The 18940-nt window shown below is 43.9% G+C and overlaps 1 protein-coding gene across 3 annotated transcripts; it reads left to right on the plus strand.

Moving 5' to 3' along the window:
- The first annotated feature begins 344 nt into the window (after positions 1 to 344).
- On the plus strand, positions 345 to 18323 carry thrap3a (thyroid hormone receptor associated protein 3a). 3 transcript variants are annotated; one of them, XM_086153703.1, is made up of 12 exons: positions 345 to 482; positions 8065 to 8144; positions 8230 to 8391; positions 11534 to 12412; positions 12786 to 13466; positions 13892 to 14064; positions 15231 to 15342; positions 15589 to 15673; positions 17041 to 17222; positions 17317 to 17482; positions 17570 to 17710; positions 17801 to 18323. In XM_086153703.1, the coding sequence occupies exons 3-12, from the start codon at positions 8258 to 8260 to the stop codon at positions 18032 to 18034; spliced, it is 2787 nt and encodes a 928-aa protein (XP_086009829.1). In that variant the 5' UTR covers positions 345 to 482; positions 8065 to 8144; positions 8230 to 8257; the 3' UTR covers positions 18035 to 18323. The 3 variants fall into 3 exon arrangements, with proteins under 3 accessions (XP_086009829.1, XP_086009830.1, XP_086009831.1); XM_086153704.1 differs by lacking the exon at positions 8065 to 8144 and having other exon boundaries at positions 346 to 482; XM_086153705.1 differs by lacking the exons at positions 345 to 482; positions 8065 to 8144; positions 8230 to 8391 and adding an exon at positions 9466 to 9560.
- The last annotated feature ends 617 nt before the right edge of the window (positions 18324 to 18940 follow it).

Raw genomic sequence — 18940 nt, forward strand, 5'->3', positions numbered from 1 at the left:
AGAGTGTGTATGTGTGTGTGTGTGTGTTTGAGAGAGAGGGAGTGTGTGTGTGTGATAAGAGAGAGACAGAGAGAGTGTGCGAGAGTGTGAGAGAGTGTGTGTGTGAGTGTGTGTGAGAGAGAGAGTGTGGTTGAGTGTGTTTGAGAGAGAGAGAGTGTGAGTGTGTGTGTGTGTGTGTGTGTGTGTGTGTGTGTGTGTGTGTGTGTGTGTGTGTGCGAGCGAGCGAGCGTTGGGGGGGGAGGCGTCCTAGGCACACACAGCAGCCACACCTCCCGGTCCACAGCACAGCTCTCCAGCCCACACACATACACACTCAGACACGCGCGCACGCGCTTACACACACAGACACAAACACACGCACGCATACATGCACAGGCGCTCTTATAGACCCGATCTGCTGCGTCTCCTCCGCGCTGCAGTCGTTCGTGCCGAGACGTCGCGCCTGGACTTGACGCGGCGCCGCTGCGGGACAACGACGACCGGTGAGTAGGACTTCACCGTGATGTCACCTGGGGTTTCACGGGGACGTGTCCCGTGGAAGCGACACTGAGGGACACGAGGATTACGGCTCATCCACGCGGGGGATCCATGTATCAGATTGTGATGTGGATTTGAAGATGACGAAGGAGGGGGCTCTGAGTGAACACGTGATTGATGGCGCGGCCAAATAGGGACATTTTAACCAATAATCATTCGATGATTTCTTAACAGACCGACTTTGTTTATTTTAGGGAATCTGGGTAAAAGCAAAGATGAAGGAAGTGTCTGCTGCCACTCATCCTTGTTTCCCTCATGGGTCGAATCATCAGTGGTGTGTCTGAAAACTCATTTAGGCCAAAACGTGTGTTATCTATTGTAGGATATACTAGGGGGGGCTCTTTATATTATTATTGTTGTTTTTCAATTTAATATTGGCAAGAAGCACAATGACAGCGTGGCTTTTTGTGATTGCAGGTTTCGCTTAAGTTCCTTGAGTGTCCCACAAGCCGAAACCCGCCCGTCCAAATCATTTGACATGATCTGTGATTGTTTTGATATGAACGTATAATGACCAGGTTGTACATCTCCCGCAATGCATGTCGAATTGTGACTACCTAAAATGTTGACGTTCCGCTGCTGGGGAAAGCTCAACCAATGGGGAGAAATATTGACGTCAATTCCCTGAAAAGCCAGAAAAGTGTTTAAATGTTTGTCTCTTCCATGTCACGAAACAGTGCGGCCGACGAAGGACTATAGCTCACGTCGACATTTTGACACCAAACACGGAGCCGAGTGTGTTATTTTTAGCCTCCTAGACATACATCAAATCATCTTTAAGAATTGAAAGCGAGACTTCGATTGCTGCAGGATATGTTTACTAAAGTTACAGCCCAAAAGCGATGCAGGAGTGATAGACTAGCTTCATCGCAGCTGGAGGAATGGTTCGCGGTGTGATAGATGCCTCAGTCAGATCGGCTTTTCAGTGTTGGTTTAGGCAGTCGAGGGACTTCCGGCAATCTGACTGATAAAAATACAATCGGCGCGCATCGATTGTTGTGTTTAAGAGGTTGGGTGGAGCCGCCGTGCATGGAGGGACATTTGTCATATTTAGTGAAATACGGCATCCGTCATACATGTTCTTTGCAACTCACAAGTAGTTGTTGGTACATAGTTCATGGTTTTTACTAGAGTTGAATATAAGTACTTGTGTTTGATGATATTTGTCTCTGCTATTGACTTCCTCTTTAATTTGTGGATTGATGTGGTTTTCTGTATCTGATCAATTAAAGGGATTTATGCTATAATAACACAGAGTAGAGTGCAGAGACAGTCATTTAAGAGCATGTTAAGGACTTGTTACACATACTGTGGTAAACAATTGCAGCCCTGAAAGAAATTTAAAAAATAAATGAAATCCAATACACCCATAGAAGCTGCTTCTTATTTTGCTGGGTTCCTGTAAACCCTTTAACTAACTTTGATCTATTTCCGGGATTGTTTGAAAATATGATCCCACAATTTCCTGTTGGACTGCAAGATCACATCCGTGGTCAATCCCATTTGACCAACACCAGCTGGGCACACACACACACACACAATGAAAAGGTGTGTGTGCACGCGAGTGCATGCGTGTGTGCACGCTTGCACATGCATTAAAGGAACCTGAATGTGCACCGAGGTTGAACTATATTTAGTTTGTTTTGGAGGCAGAGTTGGACCATGCTGCCATCCCACCGTGTGTCCTCTGGTCTTTTCATCTCACACCAATGTTCTGAAAGCATCTAAAAGACTCCACAAGTTGAATCCTGCGTCACACTTCCTACATAAGTAGCGCTCCGATGGACTCATACCAGCTCATAAACAGACCATAAAAAGCAGGTTTATGCAAAGATTCCAAGAAATCACAAATGACAACAAAATTCATTGTGGAAACACAGCAGTAACTCACGGCTGCTGCCAGCCGACCAAAATAGAGAGGACCTTTAGCTGGCGAGTTCTCCCGTATGTCTGCAGTTCCACAAATGTGGTAATGACAGACCGCTCCGAGGCATGTTGGTGCACAGATGCCTCGGTGACACGGCGCTGCGACTCATTTTTCAGTGTTGCCGGTCGTGTCGTGCGCGTCACACGGAGCACGGAAAGGCAGGCTGTCGTGCAAAACTCTGGCGCCGCTGCAGGGGGAAAAAAAAACGCACAGTTTGTCGGACCAACAACTGAGATCATAATGTTGATATTCGTTAACTTGATCATGATTGATACCGCCTATCCTGCAGTCAGGGTGGTGGTGCAACCCATCCTATGTGTCATTGGGCGGAAGTCAGTGCTACTCTGTCACAGGACCACATATACATTCACTCTATCATTTAGGGTCGCCAATGAACATACTGCATGTTTTTGGACTGTGGGAGGACACTGGAGAACCCTGAGGAACCCCATGCAGATGGGGAGAACATGGGAAGAACATGCAAAGTCCGCAAAACCCCTCCTCCCTCCCTGTCCGAATTTAAACCTTCTTGCTCCGAACTGCTCCTGGTGGAATATATTTTGTCGGATCACTCTTTTATACTCAAAAACGACATGATCTTTTCGATTCTAAATTCCCACTCCCACTCGGTTGTATGTAGGTTGTTAGTTGGTAATTGACTGTGGAAGTAAAATGAACATATTCTTAATGTTTTTCTAATGCATACTGACAAGCCTCTGTCTTTGTAACTTCTTCTTTATGCTGTTGAGTAGATGTGGATCTGACTATTAGAAAATTCAGTTTCTTATCTGAAAAAGTATCATCACATTTTATATATCCTTGCTTTATATTCAGCAAAAAGACAAATTGATTGTGACAATTTGAAATGAGTGAGTCTCAGTGTGTCATTCATACTAGAGAAGAGGTTTGTAGTGGAAAAGCATGCGTTTAAACCAATATCTGTCCTAATATCAATAGTCTAATTAATCAGCAGTCAAATGTGTTGAAATGAAGTTTACTATGACGGCTCAAGTACTCCCATTATTGAAAAATGGTGCTTTGCATATTCAAAACAAAATCCAAATACCTTCAGCCTGAACTTGAATCAGACGTGGACAGAAACAACAATCGGCTTTCAGCTGTTCTTGTAGATCGTATCTGCATGCACTTTATACTCTATAGTTTAATTTTTGTTTGCTTATTTTGCACGTTACTGTTAAGTTACTGTTAATGTGCAGTCTATTATTATTTTGTCAATCTCATGTTACCGTGGGAAAGTGAGAAACTTCTTCTCAATTCCTCTGTATGTCTAGTAGAGAAGTTGACAACTGACTTTTAACTTTTATTGACTTTTGACTTCACACGGTACGGGCTGATGCTCGAGTTGATTTTCAACATTCCTATGGCAGCAGCTTCCTGTGACGTTCACAACCTGAGTTTTCATCAACTAGATTTCAAAAAACTTTCCTTGAACATTTTTTTTTTTAGGCTTGAACTCGGCTCTGTGGGCATATTTTGGTGCTGGTTTTCCTTACTTTCAGTTTCTTTGTGGCACATGGTGAAACCTCCACGTTGCTGTCTTTCAATCAAGGGCTGGGTGCATACACTTTCTGTCTGATGCAAAATTGGCAAAAACCATTTTGGAGAAACAGGATTTCATATTATGATTTGAGCAGACTGACTTACTGACACCCGCCGATGCTGTTGGCCGCAATTACTTCCACAAAGACTTAAACTTCGGTAAAATTCAATAAGCAGAGAGATTGAAAAGGATAAAAAGTGGCTAATGAGAGGCACGATCTCACAATCCAAGCAGGAAGTGGTACCGTTTATCCCGCCTTAAACGGTGCTGTCAGTGGCTTTTGCCATCCATTAACTGCTTAGAGTTTGTCTTAAGGGAAAACTTAGACGTGCTGTCACATTCCAGTAATGCGGGATTGTGCCAGTGACAGTTGCTGTGGCTTTTCTTGAATAGCGAAGCGGGGCGTCCCAGGGGCACATAAAGATAGCAAGTGTGATTCCAGCTGCCTTGGAGGCATCCCATGCCTGATGATACGGCAGGTGATTGTGATGAGCGTTTGTCTTCGGGCTCTTTGAGCCGCGGATCAAGTTGCCGGACTATTGTTGATCACAGCTACTTTAGCCGTTACATGAAATAAACAGGTGAGGAGGATCATCCGGGGTTAGCTTTCTGATGCGTGTGTGTGTGTGTGTGTTCCATCCGTGGGATGACCATTTACATCTCTTTGAATTTGCCTAAGCCTCTTCGCCTCACCCTACCAAGATCAGGTTTATCTTTTTTTTTTTTTTTTTTTTACAAGGCTGAAGGTTAGATGCTGTCAGAAGGAGGGCCATGTGTCAGGAAGGACCCAGCATTATAATGATTGATTGATTCATTCATTCCTTCATTTAAACCGTTTATCCTCCGCTCAAGGTCACCATGTCATTGGCTCGCAAGTGGATCACAGGGCCACATGTAGAGGCACACATCCATTCATATTGTCATTCACGTGTCATATTAAGACCTACAAACAGGGTCTCCTGTGAAGCTCCTGCATGTTTTTGGACTGTGGAAGAACCCAGTGGAAACCCACACAGTACCTCGATAGTATAGTTGTCATCCCAGCAAATACACGTAGTTTTTCTCAGGGTCCAAGGGATTGAGGCAAAGTCCAATACGGGAAACTGGAATGTAGTTACAGTATTCCTGTAAAAATATTTGGGCGTATGATCAATGTTCGATAAGCTATTCCATTTTTATCCTATGATGTTATGGTTGTCGAGAACAGGGGAACCGGTTGAACTCTTGGGCAGTTTGGTAGCCTTGCATGGCAGCTCTGACGCCTTCGCTGTGTGAGTGTGTATGAATGGGTGAATGTTTTCTTGTGTAGCTCTATAAGTTGAGACCACGGGCAAATTGCATGAGGAAAAACAAGCAACAAGATGATATCCAGCCAAAAGGAAACTCTTCGTCCTCGGGACAAGCATCTTCTCGCACCAACGTAAAACGAGAAGCCTTCGCTCTCAGTCACAAGCTGCACTGTAAACCTGCCGAGCCCATTCGAGGAAAGCTTTATTGTTCACATCAGTGATGTGTAAAACAACACACAGGATTTACGCCCCCCCCCCACCCAAAAAAAAGAAAAACCAAAACCCTGGAGACTTTTTTATGAACGGCCAATAAAATCCAAGGTCTCGAGACATTCGGGAACAAGAAACATACACAGAGGGCGTCGGCATAAGACACCAAAGTGTAAACATTCATGATATTTCTGCAGTTGGTGGGTTTAGAACTGAGGTTGGAGGCGAGGGAGTTGTTAGTTCAAATTAAGGTGAAGAAGCCACCATGAGGTATAATGTAATAAGTAGATTACTCATGGGTTAAGACATGGGTGTGTGTGTGTGTGTGTGTGTGTGTGTGTGTTTGTGTGAGTAAAAAAAGAGGCAAGTGGTTACAGACTTGGCTTCACACAGCTCTTTCTGAGAGGCTGAAATCTCTGAGATTAGGCTCCTGACCAGCGAGTGTGAAGCAGCTGCAGCTGCTTATCCGCATCGATCCTGTCGAAACGGATCGACTCAGTCATCGAAGAAAACAAAACACGAGTCATACGGCTAATTATTCTGCTTGTCAGTCATTAAAATGCCAATACTTGTACTTTATGTCTATTGTTTGCGTTGTTGTACTGATGTGCGTTACTTTCATACGTTTCTAATTCGTCTGAAATATAGCTCACTCCGGATTACATAATTAATTTAAGAGCTTTTCTAACTGCGTTGATTAACTCAAAACTTTATCTTCAAAGCGGGATCGTTTTTTATTCGATGACATTTATTGCCGTGCTCTGCTTTGGGGAAAAAAAAGAAAACGCTCAAGCAATATGGAACAGTTTAACACGGATACTGTATTTACACTTCGAGGAAGCAATTTTAACATGCGTGAAGAAACAAATTCAATACAAGATGGATCCATTTGAAATGTATATCACCATCAAAAGCAAAATGGGGTCATTATTTATTCGACCGCCTCGCTATCGCACGCCGCAAAGACACACATGCGAATGCCATCCCCCCCCCATCCCCCCCGAAAGTGCACGGTAAGCTGAATTGACAGTCTGTCGAGGCCGGACCCTTCAGGAAATTAGCCGGAGAGAGAGCCAAAAACAACAAGCTGCCAAGGAACAGGGGGGGAGCGGGACACTCACGGGGCGTATGGGGCGGGCGGGGAAGATGGATCCATTTCAATACTTTCCGAAATAGTAGCAATGATACACATAGCGACCACCACGTGATAGCTTGCGCTGGTTTTGACCCCCCCCCCCCTCCCCCATCCTATGCAGTTGGCAATTTCCTCCTTCCAAAGACCCAAAAGAAGACCAATATAATGAAATATCAATGATTTGATCCCCAGGCATTTACTGTTCTGGAGGCGAATGGTATGTCACACATAATGCATGGCCGACCTCTGAGCCAATTGGACGCTGGTGCTACAGAGGCGCATTAGCAGTTTGAGAAGTTCATCTAGAGACCAGGATGAAAGAGTTTGGATCCTTGAAGCAGCGTAGAACCTTGAGAGAAAACACTCAACCCTTCAATCCAGTGGGTTAGTGGTGCATTATGGTGCTATATTAGTACTGCCAAATTAACATGTGGATTTACGCAGGATGTATATTTTATGAGCAATGCTGCATGGCTTTTGAGAAATTCCCATTATTGTGATCAGTACTGCAAATTTGATACAATTTTTTTTTTTTTGTTTTATTTCTAATTACTTTTCTTTTTTCCCTTGAGTGCCTAAACGCACTCTCCAAACAGGACCCTATTTATCTTTAATTTAAATGACTTAAACCTCCTTTAACCACCTTTGTTTTGGCATGCATTTTTAATTACTCCAAGATATTGGATATCAGCAGGAGCCGAAGTAGCTCAAGAAACGTGTTGTCTTTAAGTCTAAAGTTGATAAGGATAATTTCTAAAAATAAGAAAACAAAATAAATGTCTCTGTGGACAGAGAGTTAATTTGTCTAGCCAATGAACACAAGTCTTCTGTCTGACTAAATCGTGTTTGTTTTTTTTCTTCAAGTTGCAATACTTTGGTTTCTGGTTGCTTTCTCTTTTCAAAGGAAGGAGTATTGCATTTTGCGTCTTTAGCACAGGATTTGCAGTTTTGATCATCTGTGGGAATAAACGTGAGTGTGTGGGAATGAAGCGGTCAGAAATGCACCGGTAGATGAGAATACAGGAGAAAACATAACTGTCCGTTTTCTGATCCTCGTGGCGTCGGTGATCCTGTCACGTCATTTACTGCATGTATGCAGATCCTCTTGGCGTGTTGTTCGGCGGAGGCAATAAAGGAATGTATCAGTCTTTCGTTTGTAAGCAGTCAGATGACTGACGTGAGACGGCCCTCTATGCAAATGATCTGTGACTAAATAAAACAGGTTGTGTGTGTGTGTGTGTGTGTGTGTGTGTGGATGCCCTACACTGCTACCTTCCTCTGCCTCTCAGCTGTTGGGTTTCTTCACTCAGATCAACATCGAGGCTGCTTTTGAAGCGCATCTCACATGGCCTGTCTCTGTTGGATATTTTTATGTCACGGTTGTTCGGCTCTCGGCTCTCCTCAGATCCGTTTTATCCCGTGACACCGTCGATCCTATCCAATCAGATGCTGATACTCACCGAATTACGCTGCCTCTTTCAGAAGGTGATGGAGTGATTTTGATTTTCTGTGCTTTTTTTTTTTTTTGTCTTCAAATCCAAACCTAATTGTTTGTTTTTCTCCATCACAGTTCAGGACGGGCTATCTGGATCTAGAAAATGTCCAGATCTAGAAATTCAGCTTCCCGCTCCCAGAGCCGCTCGAGGTCTCGGACAAGGTCGCGATCCAGATCCCACTCCACCTCTCGCTCCAGGAGCCATTCCAGGTCCAGGTCCAGGAAACACCGGTACAGGTACGTCCATGGCTATGTCATGCGTTGTACTTGGAGTCAACTACTGTTGATCTTGCATTGGGAAAGAATTTCAAATGAAAACGTCACTGAGATCATTGTTGTGATTGTGTGTTAGTTGTTTACCGAATGTAACTTTAGATCTGGCTTGGTTTGTGGCAACGGGAAGAAAATGGAAACATATAATCTGACTTTCCCGATAGTTGCGTCCCTGTTGATTTTCCTCGACTGTGTAAGTTTGGTGATGAGACGAAGGGTCAGAGCTGGTGCGGCATATTCACTGATTTGGGTTTAACGCGAGGAGGCTTCTGTGTTTGGAGGACGCTGACGTTCACACAGGAGTTCAGCTGCTGGTTGGAGGAATTGTCTTGTGTGAGAGCGGATATTGTTTGCGTTGCGCCAGGAAACATTTGAAAGCCTCAGTTGACGTCTGTTTTACTTAAATAAAAAAATAACCCTGCCTTTATATGCACAGGGTTGCTCTGCCCGGATGATCTGTTGTTTGTTTGCTACCGCATGGAAACCAGACCGCAGGGCGTCTCTTTCCTCTGCGGTTTTGCGGTTCGATAATCGAGATTAGCGTAAAAGGAACAGGTAACAGGAAGTTTAATAGTTTAAGCTTCCCGAAGCCACCTTGCATATATGCAAACAACTCTGTGGTCGTGCTTTCCCGAATGCTCGTATTTCAAATGCACTCAGAGAGCCACACATGCATAAGATAGGGTACTTCCCCATTTTCTTTTTAATCAGCTCACGCATACTATATTTTGCTTTACATAGTCATTTTTCTAGCACTTTGATGATCCAACGGCAAAATAGCTCAGTTTTGCCCCCTGGTCTTACACCGCATAATAACAAGAGAAGTGCTAAGTTACAATAAGGCTGATCTGCATCAGATTAATCCTGGCTGCTCTGATAGGCCAGCCTTTGCAACTGGCAAGAGTAGAGGCAAAGGATTTGAGTCGGATCCCCCCCCACCCCCACAGCTCCCCCACTCTCTCACCCCCAACCCCCTCAACCAGCCCTCCACATATGGTCCATGTGACTCAGCTTGACCGAAAATTGTTTCGGAGAGGGATGCAGTTTCTGCAGCCTGCGCAGTAAGTGTTGCAGCGCTGCTCTGTGCGCCGCCGGCTCTCGCTGCTCGCTATTCCAATGAAAAGACGCAGTAGGTGAGTCCTGTGTATTTTTAAAATTTCTCGTCACGGTTTTCGAGCGTTTTTAGTCCCGACCCCCACCCTTGACTCCCGACTATGCTGTGGAGAGATAAAGTCATGCTGTGTGATTGGAGTACATGTAAAACAGTGTGTTGTGTACTAAAATGGAGATTTAGATCTTATATTTCAGCATGTAGCGTTTTAATCTGATGCTACTTTTATCTTTTATGCTTACTGTTGTACAGATTGGAACCCTGCTTGGAGGATATGTCACATTTATGTGTGAATCTGATTTTTATTATTCCCAAAAAGCTACCGGTGGGAAGATATGAGTCAGCATCAGCGGCTGATTTGGATTTTGATTCAAAGTGTAGAACGAATGGTGTCATGGCTGGAAATGTAAGACTTAAAAAGTCCAATGACCAGGCTGGGCAGCGCCTGGGTTTGATCTTAGAAGAGCTGCGGCGCCACCCTGTGGAGCTACCTGCTTCTGCACCTTGGATCAACACCACCATGTGAAACCCGACCCCTGGAAATATGGCGCTTATGTTGGCGCCCTTACTTTTGAGAATAGCTTCATAAATAAATCAGTCTGTAATGCCCATCATCCTGGATATTTCCAAACAAAAAATCCACATGTGACGTACCTGGAAGGGATTATTACAACAATTATAATATATAATATATAAATAAATATACTAACAAATAGTTGATTGATTTTTATTAACACACACACGGCGATTGTGTGATAAAACTTGTCTCAGTGATCTGCATCGTTAAAATCCGCAGTCCAAAAATCTGTTTCAGCGTTCGGGTCACGGAGCTTAAGAGGAGCATCATCGCATTGAGGAAAAAATAGAAAGATCCTGGTTGCTCGTTCAGTCGGAGCACACATTCACACATTCTGACCCATCTTCCTCCCGGCCTCGCCGACGGCAGGAGCTTCATTCACTCATGCAGCCCCTGATGTTATTCACATCTCTGGGGTCTCACAGGTCCTCTAAACTTCCCTCCCCTGTCTAAACTCTCTAAACATGCTTGATTCTGGAAGCATCCAGAACCACAAGATGAACTAGGCTTCATGGCTGAAGGCAAAGGACAAAAAAAACAAGATTAATGTTCGCTCGGTAAAGGTGCTCTGTAGGCACCAGAGCACGTCCACGAGGAAAGGGACGCATTGTTCACTGTAACGTGACGGCTCGGGGAGCAGACACTGGATGAGTGAAAGGATGGAAACAATAAGATGATCGATGCAGATGATGTAAAAATGCGATGCCCGGTGGAAAGGGGTTTGTGGGAACACCCACATCAATGATGCCTTTTTACATTTCAGCTGTTGTGATTGAGTTAGCTGGCTTCAAGACCACTGAAAAAATAAGTTTGTCAATGATGGAAAAAAAAGTGCACAATTTTGTTGATTCACCAACTTGGATGTTGGATTATATTCTGTTTTTTTCCTCCAAATCTGATTCTTTTTTCTTATTCGATCAATTAACATTTTTGTCAGTTTCCTGCTTTAGACTGTAATCGTAACTTCAAGCAGAAAACTTTTTCACAAGCTTTTTTTATATTGTTTGGGAGACGTTCCAGTACTATGCAGGAGTTCATACTGACCCCAGTAGTGCATCCTCGCCCTTTTAGTCTCACAGTATGAATTTGCATGAGGTACTTAATGCCATTCCATGGATGCTGGATGTTATTAGTCCGATTTCTTTCTCATGAGCGCTCAGAAATGACCGCCCCATCTTGTATCCAGAATACGAAGTCCCACCAAAGGTGTTTTCATTTTGGAAGCAGGATTTGCCGCCTCAAATGAGACTTATTTAATATCTCCGAGACGCATGTCGTGAATCAGATCATGCGGAAAGAAAGTCTCTCAAAATCAACGGTTTGTTCCAAAGAGTCTTTCCTGAATTTATCAAACATGTTGATTTATTATGTTGATTATATGTCCTCTCTTTTTTTTTACGCCTTAATTTCTTTCACAGCTCTAGGTCTCGGTCACGGTCAAGATCCCATTCTCCGTTTTATAACCGTGACAAGAAATACCCGAAGGGATACCAGAACCCCCGGGAGTTCCGGGGCTTCCACCGTGGCTTCCGGAGGCCTTACAACTCGAGGGGAAGGGGGCGGGGCTATTTCCCACGCGGGCGATACCAGCGGGGCGGCGGTGGGTACAACAATAACAATCATTTCCGCAACAACTGGAAGAACTACAAGCAGAACCCGCAAAAGCAGCAGCAGCATCAGCAGCAGCAGCAGCACCTTCAGCAGAACCATTGGCGGGGACGGTCTTACCTCCAGAAACGCTCTGGGAGCCCCCCTCCTACCCACTCTCACCGCTCTGACCGATCCTCCTCGCCGTTATCCAGACAGTCTCAGCAGTCATCGGCTTCCTCGCACTCCTCCTCTCCCAAATGCAGGCCAGCCTTGTCGCTGGCTAATCAGAGCTCCAAGGATGTGAAAGAGGAGCTTCCGGCCTCCGCGGAGGCCCAGAAGGGAGGGGAGGGAGACGGGGAGCAGCCGGAGGTCACCGAGGTTCAAGTGGAGGACGCCAAAGAGAGCCAAGGTGGTGGGAAAGCGGAGGGGAGCTGGCGACACCTGACAGAATGTAGCGGCAGTCCAAAGAGAGCCAGTCCTCCGGCCAGCGCCACTGCCAGTCAGAGCTGCCAGACCAACAACCAGCCCTCCCTTGAAAAACTCAATGAGAGCAGCAGCGCCCTCCCCCGGCCGGGGACGTGCCGCTCACCTTCTGCTAAAAAGCCCTCGCAGGAAGCTCTGAATTCTGTGCTGTCCAGCTTTGACTTCCTTGCTGGCGACAAATATCTGGACGGCGATAAGACGGCAATCTCCATCGCCTTCAGAAAGTAAGGCTGACCTGATGCTCTTCTGATACAGTTACTAATTCTCAATATTGCAATGAGCAAACCATAATGAGCACTTTTTAATTCCTCTTCCCTCAGCCGCAGGGAATCTTCAATCTTTGTAGTTACTGCTAACAGTTAAGACAATTCATATTTCATTATATTTCTTATTCTTCCTCCTTTCTACTATTATCTATTACTGTTATGTTTTTTTTTTTACTCGAAACTCTGGCACAACAATTTCCTTCGGGATTAATAAAGTTGTTCTCATCTCATCTCATAAGAATCATGTGTGTAAAGAACTGATGCGCAGCTTGATCTTGTGTCCGATGCTGTCAACTTACATATGGCTTTTTATCTTCTTGTCCTCTCTCAGGTTTTTGGAGGAGCAAACTAAAAAAGCAAAAAGTGCCAACAGTGGCAAGAAGGCCGAGACAGCAGGGACGGACGTTGAACAGGAGGGCGTTAACGGTAAAGCATCCACAGGTGTCTCAGACTCAAGAGGGTGCAGGGAGGACGTTGACGGTGAGGTGTCTCTAACCAGCTTGTTGAGAACTTCTCCTTTCCTGTCCGCTGACGGGGAGGAAGAGGATGAGCTGATGAGCAAACCTCATTCCCAGTCCCTTCTCAAAGACTGGCCAGACGGGGATGAGTCCTCCAAGCCAAAGGCCAAGGTCGCGCACTCGGCACGTGAACTGTTTGACGAGTGCTTTGGCAAATGGCAAAATGGTACCGTTCCCCAGCTGTCTAACAGCCACCTGGTTGCCATGGCAGAGGAGATTTATTCTGCCCAAAATCAGGACAGAGCGGCCGCCATTGCCGCTGCCCTTGCCAAACGGGAATTGCTCGGACATTTCGAGGAGCTCTCCAAAGAGAGGGGCTGTAATGCCAGGAAAGTGGCGAAATCCCCCTCCGACCCATCTCCCCCGCCACCCCGGAGGAACCCGGAGAGGGAAACATTTACCATCAGGGGAGGGGAGTCGGCTCTCCTGTCCTCGAGGAAGCAGGAATCCAAATTTAATGTCAGAATGGACATCCTCGGAGATAGCTTGATGAGGTGAGTATCATGTGACGGTTTTCGTGTCGGTTTCTTTATTGAAGAAATTGGCCGATATCGCCAATTCACAGAAATCTGTATCACTACTTGGTATGATGCCTCTACATATCAGTATCTTATAAATAACAGGTCTGACCAAGCCTTGGTTTTTGGTTGATCAGAAGTGATGTTATTTGTCAAAACTTCAAATGTAATCACTTCGATGCAGATAACTGCTGCAGTAGCAGACCCAAGTCCTACATTTTCCACATGTGTTGGTATTTTCTTTGTTCTAAGCCCCAAAGCTGTCTTAGATTTGGTCGAAATGCGGTTCTTAATTTATTGATATCACCATTTTTCTCCCAACTTTCACTATCGGCTGCAAAAATCCAGTTCATGTCAAAATAAAAACAGAGGACTGAACCCAGCGCTCTCCTCATTTCCAGCTCCTCTGATATCCTGGCGGAGGAGCGGCAGTTGTCCCAGGACCTTGTACAGTCTGCCAAAAAGGACCAGGAGTTCCGTTCCATCTTTCAGCACGTGCAGGCGACTCCAGCACAGAAAACTCCCTCTGAGCTCTTTGCTCAGCACATTGTGTCCATTGTTCACCAAACCAAAGGTGAGTCCTTCTCTGTGCCATAATGCTATCGCATCATAATCATTATTTACCTCGACCGTGTTGGAAACAAAAAGTAATTATTCCAAACCTAATTGCAAAAACGGTTAAAACTTAGAATTCTCCTCAGAAACCCCATGATATGTTTCTGATCATTTAACATACTCAACATATGTTAATCATGCTGCTGTTGTTTCCAAGGGACCGTATCAGTGTTTGAAATAGGACCCAAGGGTGGATGGGGTGACAGGGTTGGCTGATCTCGATTATCTCTCGTCAAGGCAAAAAATAAATACATAAATAAATACATACATTTATAAACATTTATAGGTGTGAATGTGTGTGTGTGTATATAAACATATAAACATATATATACACACACACACACACATATATATACATATATATATGTACACACACATACATATAAGGATACATCTATATGAATGCATACATCTATATGTATGCGTATGTATGTATGTATGTGTATATATATATATATATATATATATATATATATATATATATATATATATATATATATATATAAACACACATATTGGGAGCAACTGGGGGGTGACACACACATATATATATACATACATATATAAATACATATATATGTATGCATAAATATATATATATATATATATATATATATAGTGCTTATCCCATGCTGATCATAATGAGAATCGTTTGTCATTTTGAATGATTAATTTATTAATGTGTATTTAGTACTCCTGTGATATGAATTGTCAAGATCTGATGCCTATAATGATGCAGGAAGTCCTTATGTGAGCTATCATCAACTTGTTTTTCCGCAAGCCATATTCAGGTTTCAATAAAGACTGTATGTATTGATCGGCTTGTTACGGGGTATTCGAGTCTTTCCCGCACCTCCTTTGCTTTTTAGTTTCATTGCAAACATCTGCACAATAATGCTTGTGAGTTCGTGGTGACTCCAGGTTTCACCGTGTTGTTGATGCGAGGCTGCAAAAAGAGAGGCAGGTTAACCTGCATTTGAGGCCTCCAGCCCCGGTGTGGATTGCGATGTCTTGTGACGAGTCAAATAAAAACCCTGTGCTGTTGCACTCTCACATTGGGAAAACAAAATGAGATGGGACACCGTCGATGAAAAACGTCCGTTTCTCCTTGTTTCGCCCAAACAGCGCAGCACTTTGGGTCTTCGGGAGTGACTCTAAACGAGCGATTCACCATGTACCAAAGACGGGCCGCAGAGATGGAGGTGATGAAGCAGAGAAAAAGCCCGGAGATACACAGGTAGAGTCGCCTATTGAGTGACCCCCCCCCCCACCTTTAGTGTGCTGTGGCTTCGCCTCCTCTTTTAACAGCTTTGAGGTATTTCTCTCCACTTTCCTTCCTGAAAATAAACCGTCTCTCATGCCCGGCGGAATTCATTTTTTTCACCAGTTTCTCATCCTTTGTCCCGTTCTGTCTGTGTCGCTCTGAGTTGGATGTATTTCGTCTGCACCGTGGCTTTGACCTAACTGAGTTTCTCTCTCACAGGAGAATTGATGTATCGCCGAGTGCTTTTAAGAAACACTCTCAACTTTTTGAGGCGATGAAAAGCTCAGAGGATGGCACTTACAAGGTGACTGAACATTTTGCACTAGGAAATATTTGGGAAAAACAAACAACAGAAAGCCAGTGATCGATACAGACGCCTTTTAGACCGAACTCACTTGAAGGCAGTGGCTTTCCTTGAAGGGAGATGTCTCAGAAATGCAAAATAAGGCTCTTTGACGTTGTTGTTTGTTATAAACCACCTCCAACTAATGGTGAATTGGTTATACTGTGGGCACAAGCCTCTCCGAGGCCAATGAATCAAATACAGTCAGAAAACGGAAGCCCGAGCTGTTCACAGGAGTCTTATTGTCTTCGTAAGTATTCTTTAAAAAAAATAAGGAACGGAAATAACAACCATCGAGACATACATGCATCTGTGCTTATATTTACTTGCTTAATTTCCTGAACAGGTCTCACAATACTGCTTTTTTCCAGTGATACGCATGATTCAAAAATAAGGCACAAATTACTGCAAACTGTTAAACTGAGTATGTGAAACCAGCATAAACATTATATCTTGTCCGTCTTTACTCATTGTTTTGTACTCGGTAACTAAGTATCTTAAAAACAAGTGCATCTATATTAGTTACCAACAAGCCTTAAAGTATTTAGACCTTGTCTTCCAGACATTCATTTTACGTCTCTATGGTCTGATTATCAACTTAGAGTGACTTACTTAAAGAAATTATTTAAAAATCCCTAACAAATGGAAAATGCCATGATCACTCCTCCATGTATCGTTCTCCAATATGCCATGTATATTGGTCGTTGGGCATCATCAAGACCTCTTGGGTCGGAATATACTTGCGCAGTGGTTCTCAAACTTGGGTACTACTACAGTACCTCCAATGATACACAAGCTACCTCTGGTGATAAACAAAAAAAATATCTAAAAGCAGTATTTTTAATTACATGAACAAACTGCAATAGTTTGGGTCAATTTTTTGTCCTCCTGAATGAAGTAATCAGCACTCACTTTGTCTTTGTTTGGGTTCTGCTGTATTCTGGTCATGAGGCTGCTTGGCAAACCAAGTTTAGGTATAAAGCTTGAAAAGTTAGACAATTCATGCAATACAAGTATAAAATTAAATGACAGTGATGATTGATTTGCTCTTTGAAGTTGATTTTCATACCATAAAGTCAAACATCAACTTAAAAATATGCTGTGAATAATTGTTTTTTTTCCCCCTAAAACCTTCAAAATTGGATTTGTTCCTAAGAGTGAAATAGAAAACACCTCGAGAACATCATGGTTTTTATTTTCATACCATTTGGTTATTTATCAGGCTTTTCTTCATTTACAAAAGCAGCTTGGCTGAGAGCGACCCTTTCGCATTCATGTGCTAATCCAAAGTCTGTCCACGATCTCGTGTTCTGTCTGGCTCTGCTCAGGATGCCGGGGAAAAACCCAAGGGCGACCCAATGGATCTTCGTTTGGACATTGAGAGGCGCAAAAAATATCCCAGCAACGAAAGAGATTTCAGTCAGAATCGGGGACGTAGCATGGAAGAGTCCGCGGAGGTTAGTAGAGAAAAATCGGCGGGGAAATCCTCCAAGCACTCCAAGAAATCAAAGTAAGTGTCACTGACTTCTGCGTTTGTATTCATCATCGTCGATCGATTAGCGTTCCAGTTTGGGGAAATTTACGTCTACCGTTTGGCCTTGCAGGAAAAAGAAAAGCAAACGTTCTCGTTCCAGCTCCTCATCCTCGTCATCATCCTCTAAGTCCCAGAAAGCAGATTTGTCTGACGAGATGTCAGATTGCAAAGATGACGGGCCCAAACCGGGCCAAATGGAATCCCCCGCTGAACGAGGAAGAGCGTCGGGAGGATTTGTGCGTTGTGTTTAAAGAGCCGTCCGAACTTTAGCTCCGGAGATCGACAGCGCGCAGCGCTAACAGTCTGTTTTTCCTCCGTCACAGCAAGTACGTATTCGCGGGAAAGGATGGAGCCGAGGCAGTCAGGGGAACTCCTCGCAATTCAACCCCCTAGACATGGCAGTGCAAACCAGACATGAGGACTGGGACCCAGAATATACGCCAAAGAGTAAAAAATACTATCTGGTAGGACCGGGTGCCGGTGTTCTTAATGTCTCACTTCAGATTAGCCTCCTTGCTGAACCCCTCCCCTCGCAATTTTTTTCTCTCTGACAGCATGACGACAGAGACGGCGAGGCGGAGGGTAACTGGGCCGAGAGCCGAGGCCGAGGAAGGGGGAGCTTCGCTCGTGGAAGGGCGCGATTCATCATTCGCAAAGCCAACTTGGGATCGAGCGTCACGTATGCCAAATGGGCCCACAATAAGTTCAAGGTCAACGGGGGTCCCGGCGTCGGAGAGGAGACCCACCAGGTTCATAAAGTGGGAGAAACCAATGGAAAAGATACTTGATGGTTAAATCAGACGCCGGAGAGCCATAACTGTCTCTTGTGTCAGCAGGAGATCTGATTTGATAAATGCAGATCGCAACATTTTGAGTCTCAACTTAAAAATATGCTTTTATTTGTTTCTAGGTCACTTACTTTTGATTTGACGCGGTTCTTTCTGACATCAGGACACAACACGATGAGTAAAAGCACTGTTAAAGGTTGAATTGCTGTTCCTAGAGTTTAGCTTTGTTCCTTTATTATTTTTTTGCCGTTATATGATAAATGGAAATAAATTCTTACCATGTTTGCTATTCACGCTTTACCTGTGTTCGATTGATAATGTTCGTGGATCAGATAAGCTTGTGCCTTTTACTTAGAAACTCTGAGTTTCTCCAAAAGTAAGATTCTTGTTATTCATAGTTAAGTCGTAACAACGATCGCACTGTTGTTTGTAAGTTTGTGCTGGTACTCGGAATAAAAACATCACTGTTAATGTATTTTAACACCAGATATGACCCTTATAATACAATGGGACCAAACTGAAAAGGGTCAGAAGTTGCTCTTCAGTCTAAGATCAGAAAATCAGAAAGTACTTACTGTTGTGGCAAAGTAGCTGTACATTTGTTCATGAAACATTTTGCTGACGTGTTTTTTTTCCCATTATTTTCTGTATAGTGGCTTTGTTTTTGCTCGATGACGGAAAAAAAGATTTCTCAATGAAATACAGGTCGGGACTTTTACCCCGTTCTACCCCGGGATACTTTCTCATTTCGAGCCACGCTGGATTTAGATATGTTTTTAAAGCTCTTTATTTCAAGCTGGAAAAAAATGATGAGGATGTGAATTTCATGTGTCGCTTGTCTTACATGTCTCCACACGGTGTTTTTTCTCACATACTGTTCAAACCGTGCACCGAGTAGCTCATAAG

Source organism: Fistularia commersonii, chromosome 10, assembly GCF_037954325.1.
Source record: "Fistularia commersonii isolate RoL2024-O1a breed Wild chromosome 10, RoL_Fcom_v1.0, whole genome shotgun sequence".
Lineage (NCBI taxonomy): Eukaryota > Metazoa > Chordata > Actinopteri > Syngnathiformes > Fistulariidae > Fistularia > Fistularia commersonii.